Source organism: Scomber scombrus, chromosome 7 (assembly GCF_963691925.1).
Source record: "Scomber scombrus chromosome 7, fScoSco1.1, whole genome shotgun sequence".
Lineage (NCBI taxonomy): Eukaryota > Metazoa > Chordata > Actinopteri > Scombriformes > Scombridae > Scomber > Scomber scombrus.
In genome coordinates, this window is record NC_084976.1 from 17147589 (window position 1) to 17169910 (window position 22322).

General features: G+C 41.7%; 3 protein-coding genes across 3 annotated transcripts; all 3 read right to left on the reverse strand.

The window, feature by feature from the left end:
* Positions 1-452: 452 nt before the first annotated feature.
* On the reverse strand, positions 453-2116 carry gem (GTP binding protein overexpressed in skeletal muscle). Its single transcript, XM_062422909.1, has 4 exons — positions 1531-2116; positions 1146-1222; positions 830-1034; positions 453-736 (listed from the first exon to the last, which is right to left on the reverse strand). Exons 1-4 carry the CDS (start codon positions 1883-1885, stop codon positions 453-455), a joined length of 921 nt encoding a protein of 306 aa, XP_062278893.1. The 5' UTR covers positions 1886-2116.
* A 7160-nt stretch (positions 2117-9276) lies between these two features.
* Positions 9277-21133, reverse strand: rad54b (RAD54 homolog B). Its single transcript, XM_062422614.1, has 15 exons — positions 20987-21133; positions 20684-20890; positions 15210-15411; positions 14488-14787; positions 14196-14358; positions 13332-13557; positions 12811-12897; positions 12610-12730; positions 12378-12517; positions 11323-11613; positions 10961-11124; positions 10604-10865; positions 10125-10191; positions 9838-10035; positions 9277-9752 (listed from the first exon to the last, which is right to left on the reverse strand). The coding sequence occupies exons 1-15, from the start codon at positions 21131-21133 to the stop codon at positions 9532-9534; spliced, it is 2796 nt and encodes a 931-aa protein (XP_062278598.1). The 3' UTR covers positions 9277-9531.
* Positions 16785-18697, reverse strand: LOC133983516 (fibrinogen silencer-binding protein). Its single transcript, XM_062422615.1, has 2 exons — positions 18187-18697; positions 16785-17340 (listed from the first exon to the last, which is right to left on the reverse strand). Exons 1-2 carry the CDS (start codon positions 18591-18593, stop codon positions 16785-16787), a joined length of 963 nt encoding a protein of 320 aa, XP_062278599.1. The 5' UTR covers positions 18594-18697.
* Positions 21134-22322: the final 1189 nt, after the last annotated feature.

The window sequence follows — 22322 nt, forward strand, 5'->3', positions numbered from 1 at the left end:
TAGGGGTCGACAGATGACAAATTTGGCAGGAATGAGAGCAAAAGAGTAACAGAGCCACAGATGAGGAAAGAAAAGAACAGAGAGAAACGTGTGAAAGGAACTTAGTATGAATGTTGTTCAAAACACAGAAATGAGCAAACACGTCACATTCTTCTCTGTTTCCATCAGTTGACCTCTGACCTCCAACCTCATTGACTGACTGTCAGTCCATCACAAAAGGCTTGCACACTGAGCTCTGTCCATCAGTGTAGTTTCAACTGAAATACCTGAACATCAGTGCAGAAATGTTTTAAACACCTCTCAGGTACACTGTGCTGGTTTTGTTTCAGCCATCCAACTTTTTAGCCCTTCAGAGGGAGGTTTCCATCCAGCCTATGTCCACATACTCTGTCCTCCAGGCTGAACTTGTTCACCTGCTCCGGGGGTTTGGTATACGAGTGTCTGTCAGGTTCCTACAGCACAGAGAGATCATGGCAGGACTTCGACTTCAACCAGAATGCCACACTGGGATTGTTCTTAGCCACCATCTTGTCGAGGAAACGTTTGGCCTTCATAGGAAGGCTTTCACGGCGTGAACTGCATTTCTTGTGCATGCGGCGTTTGTTGGCCTCTTTTGACTCTCGGCGTAGACGCAGCTGTCGCACTATGCCGTGGAAGGCCTCCCACACGTTGTGCTGCATGGCAGCTGAAGTTTCAATAAACTTGCAGTCGAAAATGGCAGCACAGGCACGGCCCTCTGAAACAGGAAGAACATCAGCGAGTTAGAGATCTTTACATGCATGTAAAAAAAAGAAGAAGATTTAAACAGAGAGGGACAGTGTGTCCTTACCACTGACGGACACCTCTCTGCGTCGCACCAGGTCACACTTGTTCCCCACCAGGATGATCGGTGTGTGTTGGGCAGGACGAAAGCGCCGCAGGGTTATCCGGAGCTCAGAGGCTCGTAGGAATGAGGCCCGATCAGTTATAGAGTACAGCAACAGGTAAGCATCACCTGTCTGCATGTGGTTCTCCTGAGCCCATTCACTGTCAGTCTTCAGAACAAACACAACCCAAGTTAGAGAAAGGATGTTTAGTCTGTGCATGCTGGCACAGAGGCTGCTCTAATTCACACTGAGTCAAGTGTTAAGTTTTTTAAATCTCACCTCTGCATCCCATCTGTCCAGCAGAGTTAGTGTTGCAGGCTCTCCATCAACTTCAATTTCCTTTTCACACACTTCATCTGAAATGATACACAAAAGGACACAAGAACATTTTTTAATCAGTGAAATCAGAGACTTATACTCCTGTTATTGACAGCAGTATAATGGACATATTCATATATTTACAGTTTTATGGTATTGTTAGATTCAATTAAATTGTGCAGTACTTATCACTGATAATATCATGACCTTATTAAACATAACAGCATTAGTATTCGGTAGTTTTGTCATTTCTATTATGTGTAATTTTACACATAATTTTTGTCTATAATAACAGTACGATAAGTTTTAGTTTGGTTGATATATATGAGAGTTATTTCTTACTCACCTACACACAGCTCACAGTCATCACTGTCCATGCTGTCAGCAGCACCGGCGAAGATACTGGCGAATGCAGTTTTACCAACTCCGCTGGCCCCTAACAGCACCACACGGTACGGACCCCTGGGACCCGCGGGCTCCCCGGTGGAGTCGGTGGAAATTACTGAATCTGAGGACGACCAGCTCCCGCGGCTCCCGTCCGACTCCCCGGTGGAGCTGGTGCAGGACTTGGAGCGGGAGATGCAGGTGGGCACCCGGGCCAGGAAACTGTCCGGGAGCAGGTGGCTGCCCGGGTCGCAGATGCTCCACCGGTGGAGCTCGGTCTGCAGGCGGAGGCTGTGCCGGCGCACGCTGGACAGCATGGTGCCGGTGACAAAATACGGATGAACTGGATTAACCGGCAGCTGGTTTGCAAGATGGTTCTTTAACCTCTTTATTTACCGCCAAAGTAACCACCAAAAAAGATGCCTAAAGTGTACCAAAATCACAGCACGGTAAAATGAGTCCGACTCTGTGCTCTACATCCCAGCGGCGATCACAACTCATCAGTGCGTAAAAGACGCAAATAAAAGCCAGATAAAAGTCTTTCTACGATACTGCGACGCAAAGACCCCGCAGCATTAAAAACTGAAGTTTAATTCGGGCATTGCAGAAACATCTGATTGGTAAATCCTGGAGCGACATTTACAGCTGGTGACTTCTTGATGTGCTGCCGTCTGGATCATAATCTCCAACTGAGTGTCTGAATGCTCTGATGGAGTTCCCCTTTGCTTTATATAAACAGGAGGGAGAGGAGGGGGTCATTCAAGTGGAGCATGAATGTTTACTTGGATGTGGTGGGGTATTTTTGTTTTGTTTACTGTTTTGATTCATTCTCACACGGTCAGGGATTATTTACACCAAAGAGGTATTGAATTGTGCAACAGGGATATATGGCTTCAATATAAGAGTGAAATAATTATTTATATTTAGAGATGTGTGGGTTTTTTTGGGGATTAATGGATTTGCTCTTATAGTATATTGGAAATTTAAGTAGACGTGGTCTGGGTAAATCTGTGTACAATGTTGAGGAACATCTATTTCACTACATTTCATAGGGAACCGTTTTAAAATGTTGGGGAAATAACATACTTTTTACTTATTTTAGTTTGACAGCTAGTAGTTACTTTGCAGATTCAGATTTCACAATTTAAACATATCACCAGTTTAATGTGTTTCTTTGTTACAGATTAACTTCTCAAACGTATAAAAAGCAATATATGTAAAATTATTGTTTATTCAGACATTTGATATTAAATATGGTGCACCTCAAGGACACATTCTAGGTTCATTTCTTTTTTGTGTTGTCTCTGGTCAATATAATTAATCAACATAATGTCAAATACCACTGTTATGCAGATGACACACAACTGTCTCTCATCAGACAACAACATCTCCTTGAATGCTCTTTTGCCCATCACACTGATGTCAATAGTTAAAGGAGTCAACTTTTTTTTAAAGTAAATGAGCAGAAACAGATATTGTACTTGTAGAATCAAAAGCTGTGTTTGCTGGTCTGTTCAAAAAAATTAAGAAACATTACAGGTCAGGGAGTGTTTTCAGACTCTGAGTTCAATGTTATTTCCCATTTTAATAAGCATGCAAAACAAGTTGACACCTTAGGATCCAAAAGTAATCAAAAAGTGGAATGTTTGTTCAATTTTTATGTCTTTAAGTCTCAATAGCTTGCTAAAGAAAGCAAGATGGACACTTTTACATTGATTATGACAGTATGATTACATCAGTAATTTATGAATTTTGTCATAAACACGAAGGTCACGATTATATAGATGAACTGAATTGGCTTTATTTCATTAGTGTTAATTTTTTTTACATTTAAACATGGATGCACCATATTCTGTATCTGGTTTATATTAATTATTTGTGGTGTCTTGTAGCCAAGTACATGGTTATGGTTGCATATTAAAAAGTTAATTACCATCCTTAATTAATCAATCAATCAGCGCCAAATCCCAACAAAAGTCATTTCATGGCATTTTACACATAGAGAAGGTCTAGACTGTACTCTTTAGTTAAGTGTATGAGAACTGAATTGGTCCAAGACAAAGTGTTGAAGAGAGGCCGCCATTTACTGTACATTTAAGTTGTAAGATATTTGATCAAAGGTTCCTTCCCAATTCGATATATTTCTACAGACAACTGGCCAAATCAACAGGAACTCAACAGTGAGATGTTTCTTATGCAGGTTGGTTAGACATTACAACTGCAAATGTCATAGCCTCAATATTTTGTGACAATCGATTGTTTCACCATGAGTATTGTTCTTTCCACTGAATGCAACAGGCGGCTGTCACGAGGAGCTCTGACAGAACTGAAAAAACAACTGAAAACAATTAAAGTGATCAACATGTCCTTCAAATTGAACAACAAAATACACTATTTGTAATTTGCCCCTCAACAAAAACGTGAGGGCTTTCTAATCTGACATCTACACAACAGAAAGCATTGTTTGTCTATGCCTTTTATAATACTCAAAGAAATCACTGTTGCAAAAATAAAGCTTTCTTCTGGTCTGACACTGCCATGGCAAAAGTTTGATTTGGTTTGGTTTAGGCACACACACAAAAAACCCCAACTTCATATATGGATTTTTTTTTTAAAGATTACAAAAATCACATCATTCATCACATTTTAGCACAAGTTGAGGAACCTGCATTTACTTCATGTGCCCTTAATGCTGTACTAGACTGTAATACAGGTTACATTACAGGCTGATCCAGTTTGTATAAAATGATTTAATAATTTACGTCTTTCAAGCATTCAAGTTATTTAAACACGTAATAAATGCTGGCAGAGTTTTGCACAGGAGCTGATGAGAATAACTGATCCAGACCTCCTCTGCTGTCTGTCTGATCTAAGAGACAATTAACAGACATGCTAGATCACAACATGTGGCAAGTAAATGATTCCTCTCCAATCTTGAACTGTTCAATGACACGTAGCTGATAAAGATCAGTTAAGTAAACAATATTTGGCAGTTTTCTTATTTTACTTTCAACAGCCATATGCCTTTTTCTTTTATCAAAAAGGTTCAGTAAATAAAAATAACTCAGCAAAGACACAACTTGCAGGAGTATCAGGGCAAAGACACAAGGCGCGGCTCAAAGCTGATAACAGAGTTTTATATCACCACTCAACACGCCCCGAGAAAGTTATATGTCCGATTTATTAGCTGCAAGAGTTGGGAGTGATGTGATGAAATCTAGCATACCTGAAAAGTCATATAAGCTCCAGTTGGTGTCTTTTTGGTGTCAGAGAACATCTAAATAAAGCTTGGATCCCCCCGTCAGCAGCTACTGAGTAAAAGCTTTCATAAGAGGCTTTTAAGCATTTAAGCCTGATATCTACCGACAGCAGCATCATCATATTGTTGATAGGTTGGAAACCACCACTTGGTATTTTGTGAATGACCCACCTAAGGATGTACACAGACGCTAAAAGAGACCCTGCATCACATTCTCTCTCATCTCATCGATATCAGATTTACATTTGCCAAACGACTTTGCGTGCCAGTGTTTGAGAGACAGAGCGATGCAGAGCAAGCAGGGAGAGTTATTACAGTAATTGTGGGATTATGCTGCTTTTTCGGCTGTTGTTTTTCAGTACTTCTGTATTGGGTCGCGGCCTTATCCGTGGGACCTGCTGCTGTGTATTACAGCTCTGATCTGATCTGCCTGACAGATGATTGGGCGACATGAAATCCTTGTTAAGTGCTGGAGCCGGACCAGGGTCAGGCGATGGAGGGAATCAAGTCTGGCTGGCTGCAGATCAGCAGAGTGGTGATGATGGCTATAGATGGAAGCTGAGTGTAAAGTGACCTCTTTCTGTCAGTTTGTCTGTCTTTATTCAGCTTAAAATAAAACATACGCAGTCTCATAAAGTCAGTCAGACAGTTTAGAAACAAACATATTTATACTTGCATAAGATTACACAATGGAGGCACGGGATAAATTCAAAAGGAACATTTTTTAAACCCTAGTAAAACTTCAGCTACAACTGATTTCACCTCTTTACTCTGACAATATCTTTGCTTGATGATCTGATACAACTTTGGTTTAGAGGCTAACTAGAAAGATACACTGCTTGTAGTAACTTCAAAAGGCTCTGTGGTTTACAATCTAACAACTCACATCATATTACTGCCAAATAACCTTCTGCTCAGACAGCAGACACACCGACTTTAAACAGCCCAGCCAGTATTGAATTAGACAGTAGAGAAATCTATGACCTTATTGTATAAATAATGCACCTGCATAACTTCCAGTGGGACCTATCCATTAGTTGAAGTGCCATCAAGATGGAATGTAATGCAAGTAACAATTAACTTAAGTAACTTTTCTTAAATGGATTTTAATAGTAAATAAATATATGATAATGAACTGTACCCAACAGTTGATACCTTTGCCTCAGATTTATATTTTGCTAAGAAAATGTAAAATTCATGAGCACATCTGTGGGTTTGTGGAAAGTGAAGCGAAGTCTGTTTTAGGCTGAATAGAAACAGAATAACTTCATATCTTGGTCTTGAAGTTTTAACTGCAGTGACCTCATTTCAGATGTCTTTCAATTCTTTTACCTAAGATTTGGGCCAAGGAGATAATTACACAATCAAAGCCTCAGGGGTCTTTTAACTACACATGTGTAGAGACCGCTGGAGAGCAAGGTCATATGCCCATATTATAACCTATACTACTTCTGGTGTCAGTGTTTTGCTTAGTATAGAAGGTTTTGTGGGCTTTTTCTTGCTATAGTTCTGTTTCTTTTGTATTTCTGAGGCGACTCTAATTGTATCTGCTGCTGAAGAGGTTTTACATAAGTGTTTATTTACTTGAGTCTGCATTATTCTGTAGTTACTACACATTTCAGGGAACAGACTGTGCAGACAGATGACCGATTTACAAACTAACTGTTGGTGCACAGACACAGACCAGCTCAGATCTCTTTTCTTTGTGCAATTATGCAGTTTTCACTTAGATGCCAAAACATAGCCTTGTGCTGCCCCATCTGCATGGAACTGCATCACTCCCTCCCAGCTTTGCACAATAAGGGGCCAAAAAATGCCAAAGAAATGATCAATACATGCTTCCCTGGTCAAGAGCTTCTATCTTTATAACACTGTAATGTAAATGAAGATTTGGGACACAAAAACAGATAATAGGGGAAGAAACCTTAATGATTGTTTGTATTTGTCCATATACAGAGGTGACAATATCACATGGACTTTATTATATCTTCATTCAATTTTCCAATTTAGGATTAGAAGATAGAATTTAATTTAGATTTGGGTTTTTTCTTAAATCAAATGGACTTCAAGAGATTTACAAATAATTTTGGTCCATACTTTATAGTCCACACTGTGGAAAATGACCCTTGGTTTCACCACACATCACAGAAAAAACAACACAGAACAGGATAACTGACAAGGCAGGACACTGTATCAACAGATGACATAATTTAAAATACACAAATAAAGTACAAAAAAATAAACTGGGAGACAGTTTTTTGTGAAATTCAGGTGAGCTATGCATTCAGCATCCTAACTGCATTCGGCAAGAATGATTCGCTGTACATCTTCTGCCCTCTATACTTTTCAACACTGAGCCACAGAGGTTGTAACCTCATATCACCAGAATAAAGTAATCTATGAGGAGAGGAGTGCATGAAAGTCAAAGAACAATGAAGTATAAGTAGGGTAAATCAGTGTCACTGTCCAGCTCTCCTGGGGGGGAGAAGAGTTCAGCAAAGTGAGCCTGAAACTGTATTTGAGAGAAAAGGTTTGCAACTTCACCACTGAAGGATGTTAGACATGAAAAGCACTGAGCTTGTTAGGATTTCCAAACTCTAATAAAAGACTCCATTAGTCCTGTGAATCTCCAATGCTTCTGATTTCCTCCTATCAAACCTGGAAACTATAACTTGGATTCCTACATTTCAGAAACAACAGGCCTGATCAGGGCCTGCTGAGTGAGTACTATCTGCTGCCATGTCTGATGCACGTGCAATAAAACCGCACGCAGCTTAAATGTCAATGATTCTTGAACTGACAGTGAATGAAATAGAAGACTTGTGACCTCAGTGAGGGTTAATATCAGAGACTTGGCCAACCAGCCTCTTCATTCAGATCTTCCACCGAGGTCCTGGGATCACAAAGAAATAAACATCCAATCTGTGATTCAGTCTCTCCATCAAAACAACTGCATCCCTTTTCCCCCTTCAGCAGTGGAAAGTCATTCATTCAACCCATACGGCAGGTCTTTGAGCTGTCAGGCTGGAACGTGGGGCTTAAAAAGAGGGATTGGTGGTGCGGCCAGCAAGCGGCTGGTAAGAGCTTTAAACAGACAAATTCCAACTCATGCAGCCACCCACACATGGCCTTGCAGACTATTAGTGATGCGATTTGGATCAATATCCCACTTGGACAAGTGACACGTGTCCAATAGCAATACTGAAGCCCTGCGACACAAAATGTGATTGCTCTGAAACAACAAACAGTATCTTTACATGGCCAAAGCCAGGCCAGGGCAGTAGTGCTAAGTTGCTTGGTGACGGTTGCTATGTTAGCTCTGGTCTCCCTCTGAGGTTCAAGCTGCTGCCTTTCCTCGTCTCAACTCATGGACTTTGTATCGTGGTTTAAATGCAGCCCATTTTTGCTCTCCCAAACTAACAAGCTTCTGGATTCTATAGTGAGAAAACTATTACAAAAACAAACAAAACATGTAAGGCTCATATAAGCCTGAAGACTTGTGCCGCAGAACTGGCACCAACAGTTTGAATTCACGCTATGACCACAGAGAAACAGCAGGTGTCTGCATAATCGCCACACTGTCTCCGACATACCACACACTAAACAGGCCGCAGAGTGAGATCTGTCATATAAATAAAAGGACATGCTTGACATCCTAGAGACCCAGTTATTATACAACAAAGTTGCTTAACAATCACGCAGAGTGGCGATCATCAAATAAATAATAATTACCACTTTATGTAAGGACACACAATGCACTGGAGCTCAGTCAATCTGACAGACCCAAAAACACAAATCATATGTGAATTCAGGGCGCACACACGCAAACATGAACATACACACACAGACACAACTACATAACTCCCACACAGCAGCTTTGTGTTGCAGTGCATGAACAGACTAGTGTTATTCAAAACAGACTGAACGGATCAGAGTATAGCCCACATCGAAAACCCAGTAGATTCACTACACAGCAATCTGTAAGGTCACTACAACAGATACATAAACTGTGACAAAAAATGCACTAAAATCTTTTATTTTTTTAAAAATCATTCTTCTATGAATCGATGAAGTTCAAGGTGGCACACTCACTATGGAGCTACCGATGAACTATTCTTTTCAATGGATGGTTGTATACATTCTGCCCATACCAACCAGGCTCAGTGTCACCTAAACATGCCCAGAACAACATAAATCCTCTAACTGACACAGTAAATATTACTCTAGATGGACACAGAAGTAACCCTCCTCAATGCTATTATCTACACCATGTGGATATAAAACATACCTGATAGGCAAACACTTCCAATCTGTTGTATGCATACATACATCTCACATGCTCTACTTTTTTCCCCCAGCAAGAACACTTTGGTCAATAACAAACATCCAGCTGCTTAAAAGCCTGTTTATTACACACATTCCTTCTGAATATCATTTATTTCATGAAATTTTACAGTACATTTCTTCAAATAAATAAAAGGAAATACAAAATATGTTCAGGAAAAGATACAGAATCTCATATTTGAAACTGTTGATGAATGTACTGATGTGGGTTGAGGTTAAACTTGCAGCACTTGTTGAGTGTTTAGTTGTATGTTGTAGCCAGGGTGCAGACGGAGCCCAAAGACAAACATTTAGCAGACACGGTTGCGTGTGAAGATGCTATGGTTTTGGAGACATTTGAATCTGGCGTGTGATGTTTGTTTACTGAGCTGTGTGACAGATGGTGGTCTGGAAGGCAAAAGTGATGTGATTTTGTGCGTGATCGAGGTAGGGGTCTGAGAAGGTGTGTGTGTCACCAGAGAAATGTCTCCACTGCATCAGCTCGGACATGCTGAGGTGCTTCTGCGCTGCCCCTCCACGGTCAGATTGACGGCCCAGCTGGCACGGCCGATTGGAGACCTGCCCCTCCTCCTCTGCATCCTCTGAGAATGGAGGAAAAAGTTAACACCTGCATGTCGAAATCTGTGAGTCTCAGTTAAGTCATGTGGGGCATTTCCATGAGCCTACCAGTGACTGATCCGTCCATGTTGCAGCCGCAGTTCAGCAGGTCGTGAGTTAAGCAAGGTGTGTCCGTCAGGCTAAAAAGATCTCGCAGATCATTGAGGGAGAAGCTGGTGTGATCCGCCCCTTTGCCCAGGTCGACAACCGTCCCAGAAAGCCCCTGTTTCGCCACCTGACGTTGGAATATACGCTCTTCAATGGTCCCTGAGAGGGAATAACACATGAAACTTTAAATCAGTCTATTTCATAGTATGCTGAATTTTCTGGCTCATTGTGTGATTGTGTATTCTGACCTGCAGTGAGGAGACGGTAGATGTGCACAGTCTTCTTCTGTCCATCTCTCCACACTCGAGCCATGGCCTAAACACACAGAAAAAAACTGTTGCAGAGGAGAGAGACAAGAATGTACACAGCACCACCTGGTGGATACGAACATTCTACAATCAGAATATTTGCATGTGTGTGAGGTCTGTCATAGGCTACTTTTGGGGACAAATTTCAGACTGAGGACCAGTTAGTTGGGGACAAAAGCTGTGTCCTTCGTTCGGAAAAGGCAGATTTTTGGGTTAAGGTTAGCGTGAGGCTTAGGGTTAGGTGGTGATGGTTTAGACTTAACTTCCAGGAAATGAATGTAAGTCTATGCAATGGCCCCGAAAGTGACCATGACCTGACGTGTGGGTGCGGGTGTGCACAAGAGACCCGGTCTGTGTGTAAAACTGTGTTACAGACTTTAACCTTTGCACGCCTATCACTTAGTGTTTGTGTATATTACCTGAATGTCATTGGCAGGGTTCCAGTCAATGTCGTACAGCACCAGATGAGAAGCGCCAATCAGATTAAGCCCCACCCCACCAGCTTTGGAGCTCAACAGAAACAGGAAGTTCTGAGAATAGGGGCTGTTAAAGCCATCAACGAGCCGCTGTCTCTGGCTGGTTGGTGTGTGTCCGTCAAGTCGACAGAAGGTGTAACTCATGTGCACGCACAGGTCCTGGAGAAGGTCAAGTGTCTTAGTGTAGTTCGATACTACGACCACCCTGCAAGCAACACATACACTGTCATACCTGCAAAGATAAAGTATAAACAGATCTAAAAAAAAATGCACTCGTGCAAATGCAACCACCTGACTCACCTGTCTGAAGGGCTGAGGTGTCTAATGGCGGCCAGCAGGTCTGACAGAACCAGTAGTTTTCCAGAGTCAGCAGTATTCAATCCACCTGAAGAGTAGGATTCTGGAAAGAGATCTGCCAGACCATCATATATAGAATTATCCACTGACCCACAGTCTGCTCTCTCCTGAAAACAGAACAAGACAGTATTCACAGTTAGGACCATGATTCAGCCAAATCCCCAAACACACACATGAATACAGAATCAATACTTAAACTACAGAACTGATTTTCAATAACAATGTTCAGAGATCAATAAATTAAATTACTTCAACAATTATAACATTACATGTTCCTTCCTTTAAAGACAACAAAATAGCGTAACCTTGACAGTGGAGTGAAGCAGACCAGGGTGGTTGCAGAGCTTCTTCAGTGCAGTGATGCAGGCCAGATGTGTGTGAGTTTGCGTGGAGCTCTGCAGGCAAGCTCTGAAAACTCGATGAGAGAGGAGATGCATGTACAGCTCTCGCTGCAGCAGGGACAGGTCACAGAACAACGTCCACTCGAGACGTGGCGGCAGGTAGCGGTTGATTATCTCTTGCGTCCTCCTTAGGATGAACATGCCAGTCAGACGAGAGAGCTCAGCTGCTCGCTCCTCTCCCAAAACTCTCTCCTCCTATTGGCAGACACAGACATGATATTGGTTAATAGTGAGAAAAAAAATCCCAGACAGTTATTGTCTCAAACAAAGGCTCAAAAGTAGGCAAAGTTAATCAAAAACTGTGTAACAGTAATGTAACGAGTATTGTCGTCAACTCAACTACTTCACTGTCTCTCTTCTTCTCCACTGAGCTCTGCGTGTGTGTGGTAGGACAGCTCTGCCCGCGGTGAAACAGAGGAGAGAAACTCAGAGCAACTATAACTGACAACAAAATGCAGTAGACTTGCACTGAGCTGACATGAAGTGCACATAAATTAAGTAAGTAAATATAGCCTCTACAGTGTTTTGCTGTCATTTAAGGTCAGACTGAGTGTCTCTACTCTCCTCTTTTTCAGGCAGGGCTGAGCACTCTGTGTGTGTGTGTGTGTGTGTGTGTGTGTGTGTGTGTGTGTGTGTGTGTGTGTGTGTGTGTGTGTGTGTGTGTGTGTGTGTGTGTGTGTGTGTGCTTTGCAGAGCAGAGACAGTGAACCAGGTGAAGCGCTCAAGTTGACAACGACTAACTTCACTCATCATGTTACTGTACGTGCAATAAAAGTTTTGCGAGTAAAAGGCAAATAAGAGTAACTGAATCCAAGTTGTAAGTCTTTTTCCAAAAATTAGTTTTGAAAAAGGGGGTACATCTTAAAAATCAGGGTTGTCTTATATACGGGTCAATATGATAGGTTATGTAAATACAGTATATATGATGAGACTAGAGAAAGCAAAAGAGACAACATTACCTCTGTACAGGAAGGCTGTCTTGAGTGAAGAATAGGCTCCTCATACACTTTCCTATAAGCAGTTGACGAGCCAAGAATCCCTGGATTAACAAACTCTATAATAGCGTAGAACTCCTGCAGGTCATTCTGCACTGGTGTGCCTTTCAAACAAGAGATTGTAGCTGTCAGTCAGAGACTCCTAGAAAGATTCAGTCAAAGATCTGCATCTCTGTATCTCATCATCCATATGTACCTGTAAGTATGACTCTGCGATTGCAGCTGAGGCTGCTGAGGGCAGAGGACGTTTTGATGCTGCTGTTCTTTAATCTGTGACCCTCATCACAAATCACAAGACCAAACTCCACTTTCTGTACCTAAAAAACACAAGATGCCAATCAGCGGATGCATTCATAACATTTACACTCACAGAAGGTCAGACACAAGGCGAACGTACCTGCTCCAGGCAGCGCAGCAGCATCTCGTAGCTGATCACCAGAACACTGTGCAGAGGAGATAACACAAACTGCTCTATCCTGTGGTCCTACACATGTCAACAAAACAGCATATTAAGAAGTGAATACACAGCACTTTAATGTAAATGAGAATCTGATGGTATTTATACGATTGGGTTAATTATCTTTTCACTTAGTAACTACAGTGACTTGATTTATATACTATAGAACTTTTCAGAAATAAATTACAATGTGTAAAAAGACATTGAGCGAAATAAAATATCACATGAAATTAAGAGTGAGAAGGCAGGAAACCTAACCAAATATAAAACAATTTAAAGAAAAGGCACATCTAAAATAATTTAAGACATGTATCTGAAGATAAATAAAAGGGGCTAGCTTGTTCCAGCTTGTGAGTTTAGAGTTCAGTGTACACTGCAGTGTGAGTTTTGAAACTGCAAAACCTGTGATGTCTACTTCTCATGCTACCTTGTAAATCCAAAATTTCTCCTTTCCTCCTCACCTGATCCACAGTGAAAACGCTGATCCTCTCCCGGCCCAGCCACTTGTTAAACTCTGCACCCCAGTTCTGCACAAGGCTGCCAGGAGTGACCACAAGAACACGCTTAGTGATCGATTTCCCGCCATACGGTCCCTGCTTAAGCAACGTCCAGGACAGAGCAACACTCTGGAGTGTCTTCCCCAGACCCATCTCATCAGCCAGGATAGCACCGTAGCGACCAATAGCTCTGAAGCACACACACACACACACACACACACCGAACACCTCAATAAGAACTATTATAAATCCTTCTTGGGGTGTGATCGTTGTGAATTGTATGGAGCTAATTTCCTGCTAAAACATGTTGTACAAATGCCCTACAATTCAATAACAAACACTGTGTGCTTTGGAAATACAAAACAACATTAACAAATAAATGAATTTTGTTTTGCAAATTAAAAAAAGGTACATGTCAAACAAATACACACGCTTCCGAAAGACACACAGCATGTCTTACAAGTACTAAAAAACATATCCTGCAAACACAAAAAAATATCAGTCTTTCTGCTGTGATTATGCTGAGGATTTTCCTCACAAATGTCCTAATTCACCCCCCACAACAGCAGGCGGCACTATGAGTCAATTGCACTGGGAGGTTGAATAGAGTAGATTGAACAGCTACTGCAAACTGCCGCCTGAAATGTTGTGGTAACATTATAATAAAAGGAATATACATGTAGAGAAAGTTGAGACATTAGAATAATAATTTGATAAAAATAAGGAACTGAGCAAGGGGCGAGAATAGATTATATTCAGGAAATGAGCTCCATATATGTAATGTCTTTTATGTTTAAACTACACAGTTTACAGGAACAGTTCCTTCACCTCATGCCCATGACACACTCATAGAGAAATAGCAGGCCGTCTCTCTGGTGGGGTCGCAGGTGAGTGGTCAGGTGTGGGTCAACCACAACATCTATAACAGGAAGCCCTGACTTGTTATTAGACCACTGATGATTGGGTGAGGGACGAGGCATCACCAGCGCACCTGAAAAAAGATTCACTGATTAGAGACTTCAGCACAAAGAAACTTTCATGCAAAACTGTGGATAGGTACTCCAAGATTGTCCAGAATAACGATCTTTACAATAAATAAGTTCGGATTCAGTCCACATACCCGGAGCTAATGGGTCATGACGAGGTCTGCATTTCTGTTCCTCCTCCAGTTTGGATCCTGGATGTTCTGCTCTCCCCGTCACTGTTGGAGGGCAGAAAGGTTTGGACACAAAGCGCCGAGGAGGAGGTGGAGCTGTCTTAGTATATGGCTCCTCTACTTCTACTTGGACCTCTTGGAAACAACGTCCCTTGGCGAAGTCTGAAGCAGAAATGACGCCCATCACCTCAACTTCCTTCCCTCCAATCATCAGAGTCTCTCCCTCGGACAGAGAGGCCAGCTCTGACACCTTGTAGCCGCTACCTACACATAAATATGCAAACATAATACTCACTGAGTTAATGACTGTGTATGAGAAATGATCTCGTATTGTGTTACCATTCAAAAGTTTTCCTCATGCATGAGTCATAAGAGCAAACGCATAAAAACAAAGCGTTATAAAGTCATGAAAACTATTAGCCGAGTGTCCCCAACTTCAAGAGACAGACAGTCTCGTGGAATAACAAAAGAAAGAACAAAAGCAGAAAACTTTGGTTTTCTTTTGTTTCCCTTTCGGCTTGTTAGTAGATGTGGTGGAGATGAAGGACACCGAGTGGGGCAACATGATTATTTGCTTTGTTAGTCTTCCTGTACATGACTGTTTTGAGTTCATGTGACCGAAATAAACTAAACAAACCGATCAGACTGAAATTTGACGCACCACGTAAAGGGCGTCTCTGCCTCACCCTTTCCAATGTCCTTTCCCTCCATATCTTTCAGTGTGGCCATGCGTCCTCTTGTCACCAGGATTGCATCGCCCTCCCAGCGCTTGTGTTTCTTCTTACTGGCCTTACACCACATCACGCTAAGGTAACGCACTCCGTCCTGACTGCAGCCAGAGTCTGAGGCTCCAGGTGGCTGAGGGGTACAAGGAGATCCAGGACCCATCTGAGGGGAACTCATCAATCCTGCAAAAGGGAGACATGTAATACAGTGGTTGAATAACACAGTGAAAAACACAACTTGTCAGCAGAGGTCACTGTTGCACCAAATCTGCACATCATACTTCACCATGGGGACCAGGAGTAAAGCCCCCACCTCACATTCACACACACATGAACCGCAGTGTTTCTCATGCACTGTTTGAATTACATACAAGAAACCTTATTTTAAAATGTCTAAAACAATGATAAAATACAGAAAACCCAATTAAGAAAAATAATCGTTTTGGCATGTCATAAAACACAAACCTGGCAGAATATTAATTGTACTGTTTTAATAGAAATAGGTGAACATATGAACAAACTGTAGAAGAAACAGACAACAATCATGTACCAACATTACAATACAATCAATGATGTAGTCACGTACATTAAATAACAACTTCACAAAACCATTTCCACATCTCCCTTCTTTCAATCATTCGACTGGCCGTCAAAACAGCAACGAGAGACAATTTTTGACTTTTTTTTAGTTGAATTCTGCAACTTGCTGAAAAGAATTTGCCATCATTAGCATTGTGTGTTAAGGCCTTTGACAGTTCAACTTGTGCTGCAATCTGAGGTATCTCTGATCATTTTTAGTTCATAAAAAAACAACAACCAAAAAAACAGTTTGTGCATCATTTTCTTTTCCGACTGACAGAATTTTGAGAAAGGACAACTTGTTTGGCTCCCTAAAAGTGCTAAAAGGAAATGCCTCTTTAGTTTATCACATCTGATTTCTACAGATGTCAGATTAGGTGGAATTTTTTCTTTACAAAGAATCGACACAGCATGAAATAATGATATGATAAGAACTGGGCTGACTGTCACACTCCTGGCGCTCCAGTGTCTCATTATGGTGTCATACGTTTTCTATTAATCTTGGATAATAAAGATCAACAGCTCTATGCTAACATTCCTATGGATACATAATGGGGGCAGATCGAAGCAGATGAAGAATCAGTGAGATGCACGTCAGTCACTACAACACATTTTCCCTCACGAAAATCTGGACTTTCACATTTGTTTAACCTATTTCGGCCTGACAGTGTTAGCAATGGGAGTGTTTGAAAGTTTTTTTTGCCGTTTCTGTCAATAAGTGCGAGAATGACGACAGATAACAGTTAACATTGATCTTAACAGAGACTGATGTCAGCTGGACTTTGTGATATGCTATCAAGTGTCTGTATGAGGCACTATGTTTTCAAGAGAAATCCAAGCTCTGAAACATCTCTCAAACATGAAACTGATGAGTGTGAGTTGCCCCTCAGTCATTCCTCCAAACTTTTCACACTATTCATTTCCAGCATTGGCCACAAATCTACATTTTCACGCTTGTTATAGAGGAATTGGCAGTCCGTGTCTAAGTCGGGCAGCCTTCAGTTTCTCAACTTTGATCTTGGCTCTCAGGAGTTCCTCCTCCAGTTCCTGCTTCCTCTTCAGCCCCTCTCTCTTCTCCTCCAGGTATATGGCAACTTTTCTGTGATTGGCTAGCACCAGCTCGTGCTCCTCTCTGGCCAGGTGCAGGGGGCGAAACCTGTCGGGCTGGTGGTGTGGGTAGATGTCGTTGGGGTAGAGGTCGTGGCCTAACGGCAGTGGCGAGGCGGAGAGAGGGATGTTAACAGAGGAAGGTGCGGGCGATAGGGATGCTTCGTAATTGTGGATGCTGCCCAAGTCCTGTTCCCCCTCCTGCTCCTGGCCTGCCTCCAGCCCAGACCCTGCATGCGTGGAGACGATGGGGAGATCAGGCGGTGGTTTGACATCATCTTCAGGATCCAGCTGGACCACCTCATGGGGAACACTTGGGACAGCTGCTGAGTAGTCCTGGAGTCCAGCCAGAGAGGAGCTGCTGCCAGGAGGTTCGATGGGAGAGTTGTGCTTGTTGTATATTAATCTGAGGATGGAATGAAGGATAAAAATATGTGAGGATAGAGAGCCTTAACAGACTTAATGAGTGTCTACATCTTGTTTACTGAAGTGTGTGGAGACCTCTGGTGATTATACACACTAAACAAATTAATCAAAGGATTAGTTTACTAATTTGAGGAGATTAAAGGGAAATTAAAGGATTAACAAAAAGTAAAAATAAAAAACTTTTGCTGGTTCAACCTCACAGATGTCGAGATTTTTTGTTTCATATAATTATGGCATAAATACATGACATAGATTTTGTCAAAATATCACTGTAAAGATTTGTCTTCTGTGTAGTCTCCACAGTTAATGTCAGGATATTCTGCTTCAGCCTCATTTTTCTTTACTCTCTGCAGCATTAGGAGATCAAGCCAAGCTCAAAACATAATTTTGGAGTCCAATTCGTGATGAGTATTTGTCAAACAAATTGCAACTTCCAAAAATAACAAACAAAAATGACACAAAGTGATTCACCCGAAATCTGACTTACAGATTAAACAATGTCAAAGTGTTTTCCATGTAAAGTAATAAAAAACACAAAGTACTACTAAGCAGCCAATAAACACTGGCAGAACGTACAGTATTTTTCTGCTGAGTTAACTCACAATGCACAGTTAGTGAGTAATCTGATTGGGTTTGGAAACTGAGAACAGCCCCTCCCCTCACTCCTCCTCCTCTAAGGCTTGAATTGTATTGTGACTACATGCTGTTTTGGAGCTGAGGATATACAGTCTTGTTGTCTGTGTTTGTTTAACTCTCATCTGACTGTTTTCTTATCTATGCTGTTCTTCAGTGAAATGTATGTCTGTGCTCGTGCGTCACACTTTACCTGCGCAGTGCCTGGTCCTTTTCATGGATGGGCACGTGGTGAAACAGGTGAGGGATCATCTCCATAATTCTCCTGGTTGGCTCAGAGATGCTCGCTCTGTACTCTGGCTGGGCGTGTCTCCGCTGCATCACTTCCTGTTTGGCTGACTCCTTCAGCCTCTTGTAGAGGGTCCGGAGGCCTTGAGCGGTCCGGTGGGGTCTGTCTCCTCCCAGTGCGTTGTACTGCTCAGCCACAGTGTCCCAGCATTTGTTCTTGTCCACAATGACGGCGTGTTTGTTGGTGTGCTCCTCCAGGATGCGGATGTGAGGACGGACCAGCTTCAACAGGTCCAGCTTCTCAGAGAGGGTGAAGTTGGAGGAGCGGGCTTTACCCACCATACTGGACAGAAACACAGAGCTGGACGCCATCTTATAGCATAGCTGACCCTCACAGACCAAGTCAGGCCTAAAGCTGTCACCCTTCAGTAGCCACACTCAGGACTGTCTGTTTGTGTCCCTCCTGCTGGCTTCTCTTGGTCCACGGTGATAAAGCTAACACTGGTCTAACTCCCATACATCTATCATTTTTCCTTCTTTTTTTCCTCTCTGAATCAAATATAAGCTATGTCTAACATGTGCATGGATTCACACTACTCCTTGGTTCCCTCACAGCTACGTTGCACAACAAAAACAGGCTGTGCTGCACACAATAAGAATCAGGCTTAACTAGGCCAGCCTCGTTTAGGCCCCCGCCTACCGCGGAGGGCTTTGGATGAATTCCTCCCAGCTTAGGCTGACGTAGCTAAGCTGCTTAAACCCAGCCCGACCTACTTACAGCTCGGTCTCTCTAAACCCCAAACCAAGCACAGCACAGAGCAGAGCAGAGCCACACTGCCTCCACAACATAACACAACATATGCACGGCTGCAGCGGGGCATGCACAAATGTGGAGGAAACTGTATTCAAACATTGTCTTGCAGGTTATTAGGGGTCATGAGTTCCCGAAAGTGAGTGACGCTTGGAAATAGCGCTGGCTTAACTAACTGAGTGGGGGGAGGGGCTTGAGAGCGCGCTGCGCATACCCGTGAGACCAGCGTTTATCCCTGTAATGTGCAGTCTGAGGTGAATGCTGGCATTAAAATCTCAACTTGCATCAACAATACTAATTCATATGATCCAAAACAAGCGTTCAGGATGCAGGTGGGGAAAGTGTCAAGCCAGAGACGGAGTGGGTGTGTGTGAGCAGCGTGTTTTCAGGGTGGAAAACAGGAGGCACTAGTTGCTCCTGCAGGAGAGGGAGCGGGGCTCAGTGATCCTGAGCACAGTCCTGATCTGCACGCCGCTGCCGCTGCACTACCCAGCTCATCTGCATAATGCTGGACCTGCTGTCACTCAGCCTCAGCCCGCCTGGTTTAACATCCATCTACTGTGCCTGTGTGTGTGTGTGTGTGTGTGTGTGTGTGCGCGCGCCTGCCTATCTGTCTGTGTGTGTGCGCGTCTGTCTGTCTGTCTGTCTGTGTGTGTGTGTGTTTGTGTTATTATTAGCCACAGAAATGAAAGAGCGCACAGTTATTCATGTCAGAAGTGTTAATAAACGATTTGATGGACATAATATTTGAGTTTAAATACGTACACGTTGGTTCATTGATCGCGCATTTTGAACATCGACCATGTGTTGTGGCGGTTTATGTCATATTTAATCAATGAATGTAAAATATGAGGTGAAGTGCGCAGGGCATTGGCTTTATGATTACACAGAGCAGACTCACTGCTGCCTTTAAAAATGGCAACTAGATCAACAGCCAGCAGACAAGATGAGGCATTATTTATTCTGGTTGAGAAAACCAACATTATACCTGTGTAGGGAGGAGTAACTCCTCTTAAATGTAGACAGCAAAATGAGTTGTAATAACTGTACAAATTTTTCCACAATTATCACAAATCCATCTGATATTGTTTATCACTGGTCAGCTAAAGAACAAGTAAGATTATTAGTATTTATTTATATGTATTATTTATTAGTATTTATAATGAAGCTCCTCTGCTTCCTTATTGTGCAGCAGTTTGTACGTTTCCAGCAAGACTCATCACTGTATTATAGTTATGATTACATCTCTATTATCTATTTTATTCTATTTGTTTTTTATATTTCAGTTGTTCATTTGGTTATTGTAATTAATTTAGTCTTTAACTGTATTTGTTTTACTTACTTCATTGTTTTTGTATTTTGATTTATGTCAAGTGGCTGCTGTAACTTACATGACTATAATGTTTCTTTAAGTAAGTACTATGTGGAGTTCATCAGCAAACTGTTGTTCTGTGGAATGAAAAACTGAAACACGTAAAGCATCTTCACACTGCCATCACCTTTTGGGATCTGCAAGACTCTTTTCTATCTGTGAATTTCCAGTGTCTGGATGCCCAACGTGCTACATATAAATATCCCTCACTCTGTATCGCACACACAGAGTTCCTTATAACATCATACTCATTACCACAGCAGGCGTTGCTCAATAAACAGCTCTTGATGTCTTACCTGCTGGTCCACTGTCTCCTGTGCACTCTTCTGTGGCGGTGTTTGGATTTTCAGTCTCATCCTCATTTTCTTTACTTGCATTGAGGACTCGAGCCAGAGCTTTGGACAAGGCTGGTGCAGCCTGCACAGCTTTGGGCTGAACATCACACCCTGTTTTAATTGGAGCTGGTGTTGCTAGACTTCTCTGGACCTGAAGTAGTGAACGAGTGATGAGAGGAGAATTTATGATCTGGGCAAGTTTGAACATCATTGGATGATAAAAAAGAAGATGGGGACCTGTATTTACCTTATCTAGTGCATTACCTAAACCAAATTTAGGAGAAAGAGGTTTGGATTCAGCCACAGGATGTGAAGTAGATGCTCCAGGCGGCATAAATCGAGGCTTTTTCACAGCATTACCCAAAAGCTGACTGGGAGCTGCTGAGCGTCGCATTCTGCTACTGGCTTAACCACAATAAAATAAATCTCCTAAAGACAGAAAACAACACCTATTACAATCAACATCAACTGAGCAATAATTGATACTGGTAGTTGGACCTAATTATTATCGTGTAATTTGACTCAATAGTCCAGACACACCCTGAAAAAAATAAAAAAAAAGACAACAATTTTGCCAGGATATGGATTCACTAATCAATCATTACTGAGAAGGAGACTGGTGGGTTTCACCAAATTGTTCATCCCCAGTAATTTAATATTTTCTAAATGAGTTATTTTTGTCACCTCAGTAACAAAGTTTACCACTTTGTTTATCACTTTGTGTCTCAAATACAACTTGTGAGCTGCTTTTTCCCTCTTTAATATCTCCATAAAAGACATTTGAAGACAAAACTATTCACTGTGAATTATACTATATGTTAGGGCTGGGCAATATATTGATATTATATCGATATCGTGATATGAGACAAGATATCGTCTTAGATTTTGGATATCGTAATATCGCGATATGCCACCAGAGTTGTCTTTTCTTGGTTTTAAATGCTGCATTACAGTAAAATATATGATTTTCGGAACTTACCAGACCGTTTCTAGCTGTTCTGTTATTTACCTTTTACCCACTTTGTCATTATATCCACATTACTGATGATTATTTATCAAAAATGTGTAGTAGTGTAAATATTTTCTGAAAGCATCAACAGCCATCTTTACAATATTGTTGCAATATCGATATTGAGGTATTTGGTCTAAAATATCGTGATATTTGATTTTGTCCATATCGTCCAGTCCTACTATATGTTGTGATTGACATTTGCTAATATTATTAACATCAACAGTATACAGTATGATTTGGGGTTAGGGGAACATAAATAATGATATTTAGCAGTTCACTGTCTTGTGAAACACAAGAAAAACCTTAATGCTGTTTAAACCCACTTTAAAATTCGTGTAACCTTTATTTTGCTTATAAAAACAGAAATTCACAGCTCAAAATCAGTGCAATCAATAAAAAAAACACCTAACTTATTGTATACTACGCCCCTGATGTGGTCTGTGAAATTGCCCCTTTTTCAGTTTTCACAAACCAAATAAAGGTTTCACAGATCTGACAGTATGTTTACACAATGTTAAGGCTTTTGCCACGATGTTTAACACTTTTTCAGTGTGTAAGTGGTGGAATAACA

Excerpts from the sequence above, each read along its gene's own strand:
- LOC133983516 (XM_062422615.1), bottom strand. The coding sequence starts at position 18,593 with ATGGCGTCCAGCTCTGTGTTTCTGTCCAGTATGGTGGGTAAAGCCCGC. Across the intron at positions 17,341-18,186 it reads AAGGACCAGGCACTGCGCAG|ATTAATATACAACAAGCACA; the intron begins GTAAAGTGTGAC and ends TTCCATCCTCAG.
- gem (XM_062422909.1), bottom strand. The coding sequence starts at position 1,885 with ATGCTGTCCAGCGTGCGCCGGCACAGCCTCCGCCTGCAGACCGAGCTC. Across the intron at positions 1,223-1,530 it reads TGACTGTGAGCTGTGTGTAG|ATGAAGTGTGTGAAAAGGAA; the intron begins GTGAGTAAGAAA and ends GTATCATTTCAG. Across the intron at positions 737-829 it reads CAGAGAGGTGTCCGTCAGTG|AGGGCCGTGCCTGTGCTGCC; the intron begins GTAAGGACACAC and ends TTCCTGTTTCAG.
- rad54b (XM_062422614.1), bottom strand. The coding sequence starts at position 21,133 with ATGCGACGCTCAGCAGCTCCCAGTCAGCTTTTGGGTAATGCTGTGAAA. Across the intron at positions 12,898-13,331 it reads GCGTTTTCACTGTGGATCAG|GACCACAGGATAGAGCAGTT; the intron begins GTGAGGAGGAAA and ends TGACATGTGTAG. Across the intron at positions 10,866-10,960 it reads CACCTCAGCCCTTCAGACAG|GGTGGTCGTAGTATCGAACT; the intron begins GTGAGTCAGGTG and ends TGTTGCTTGCAG.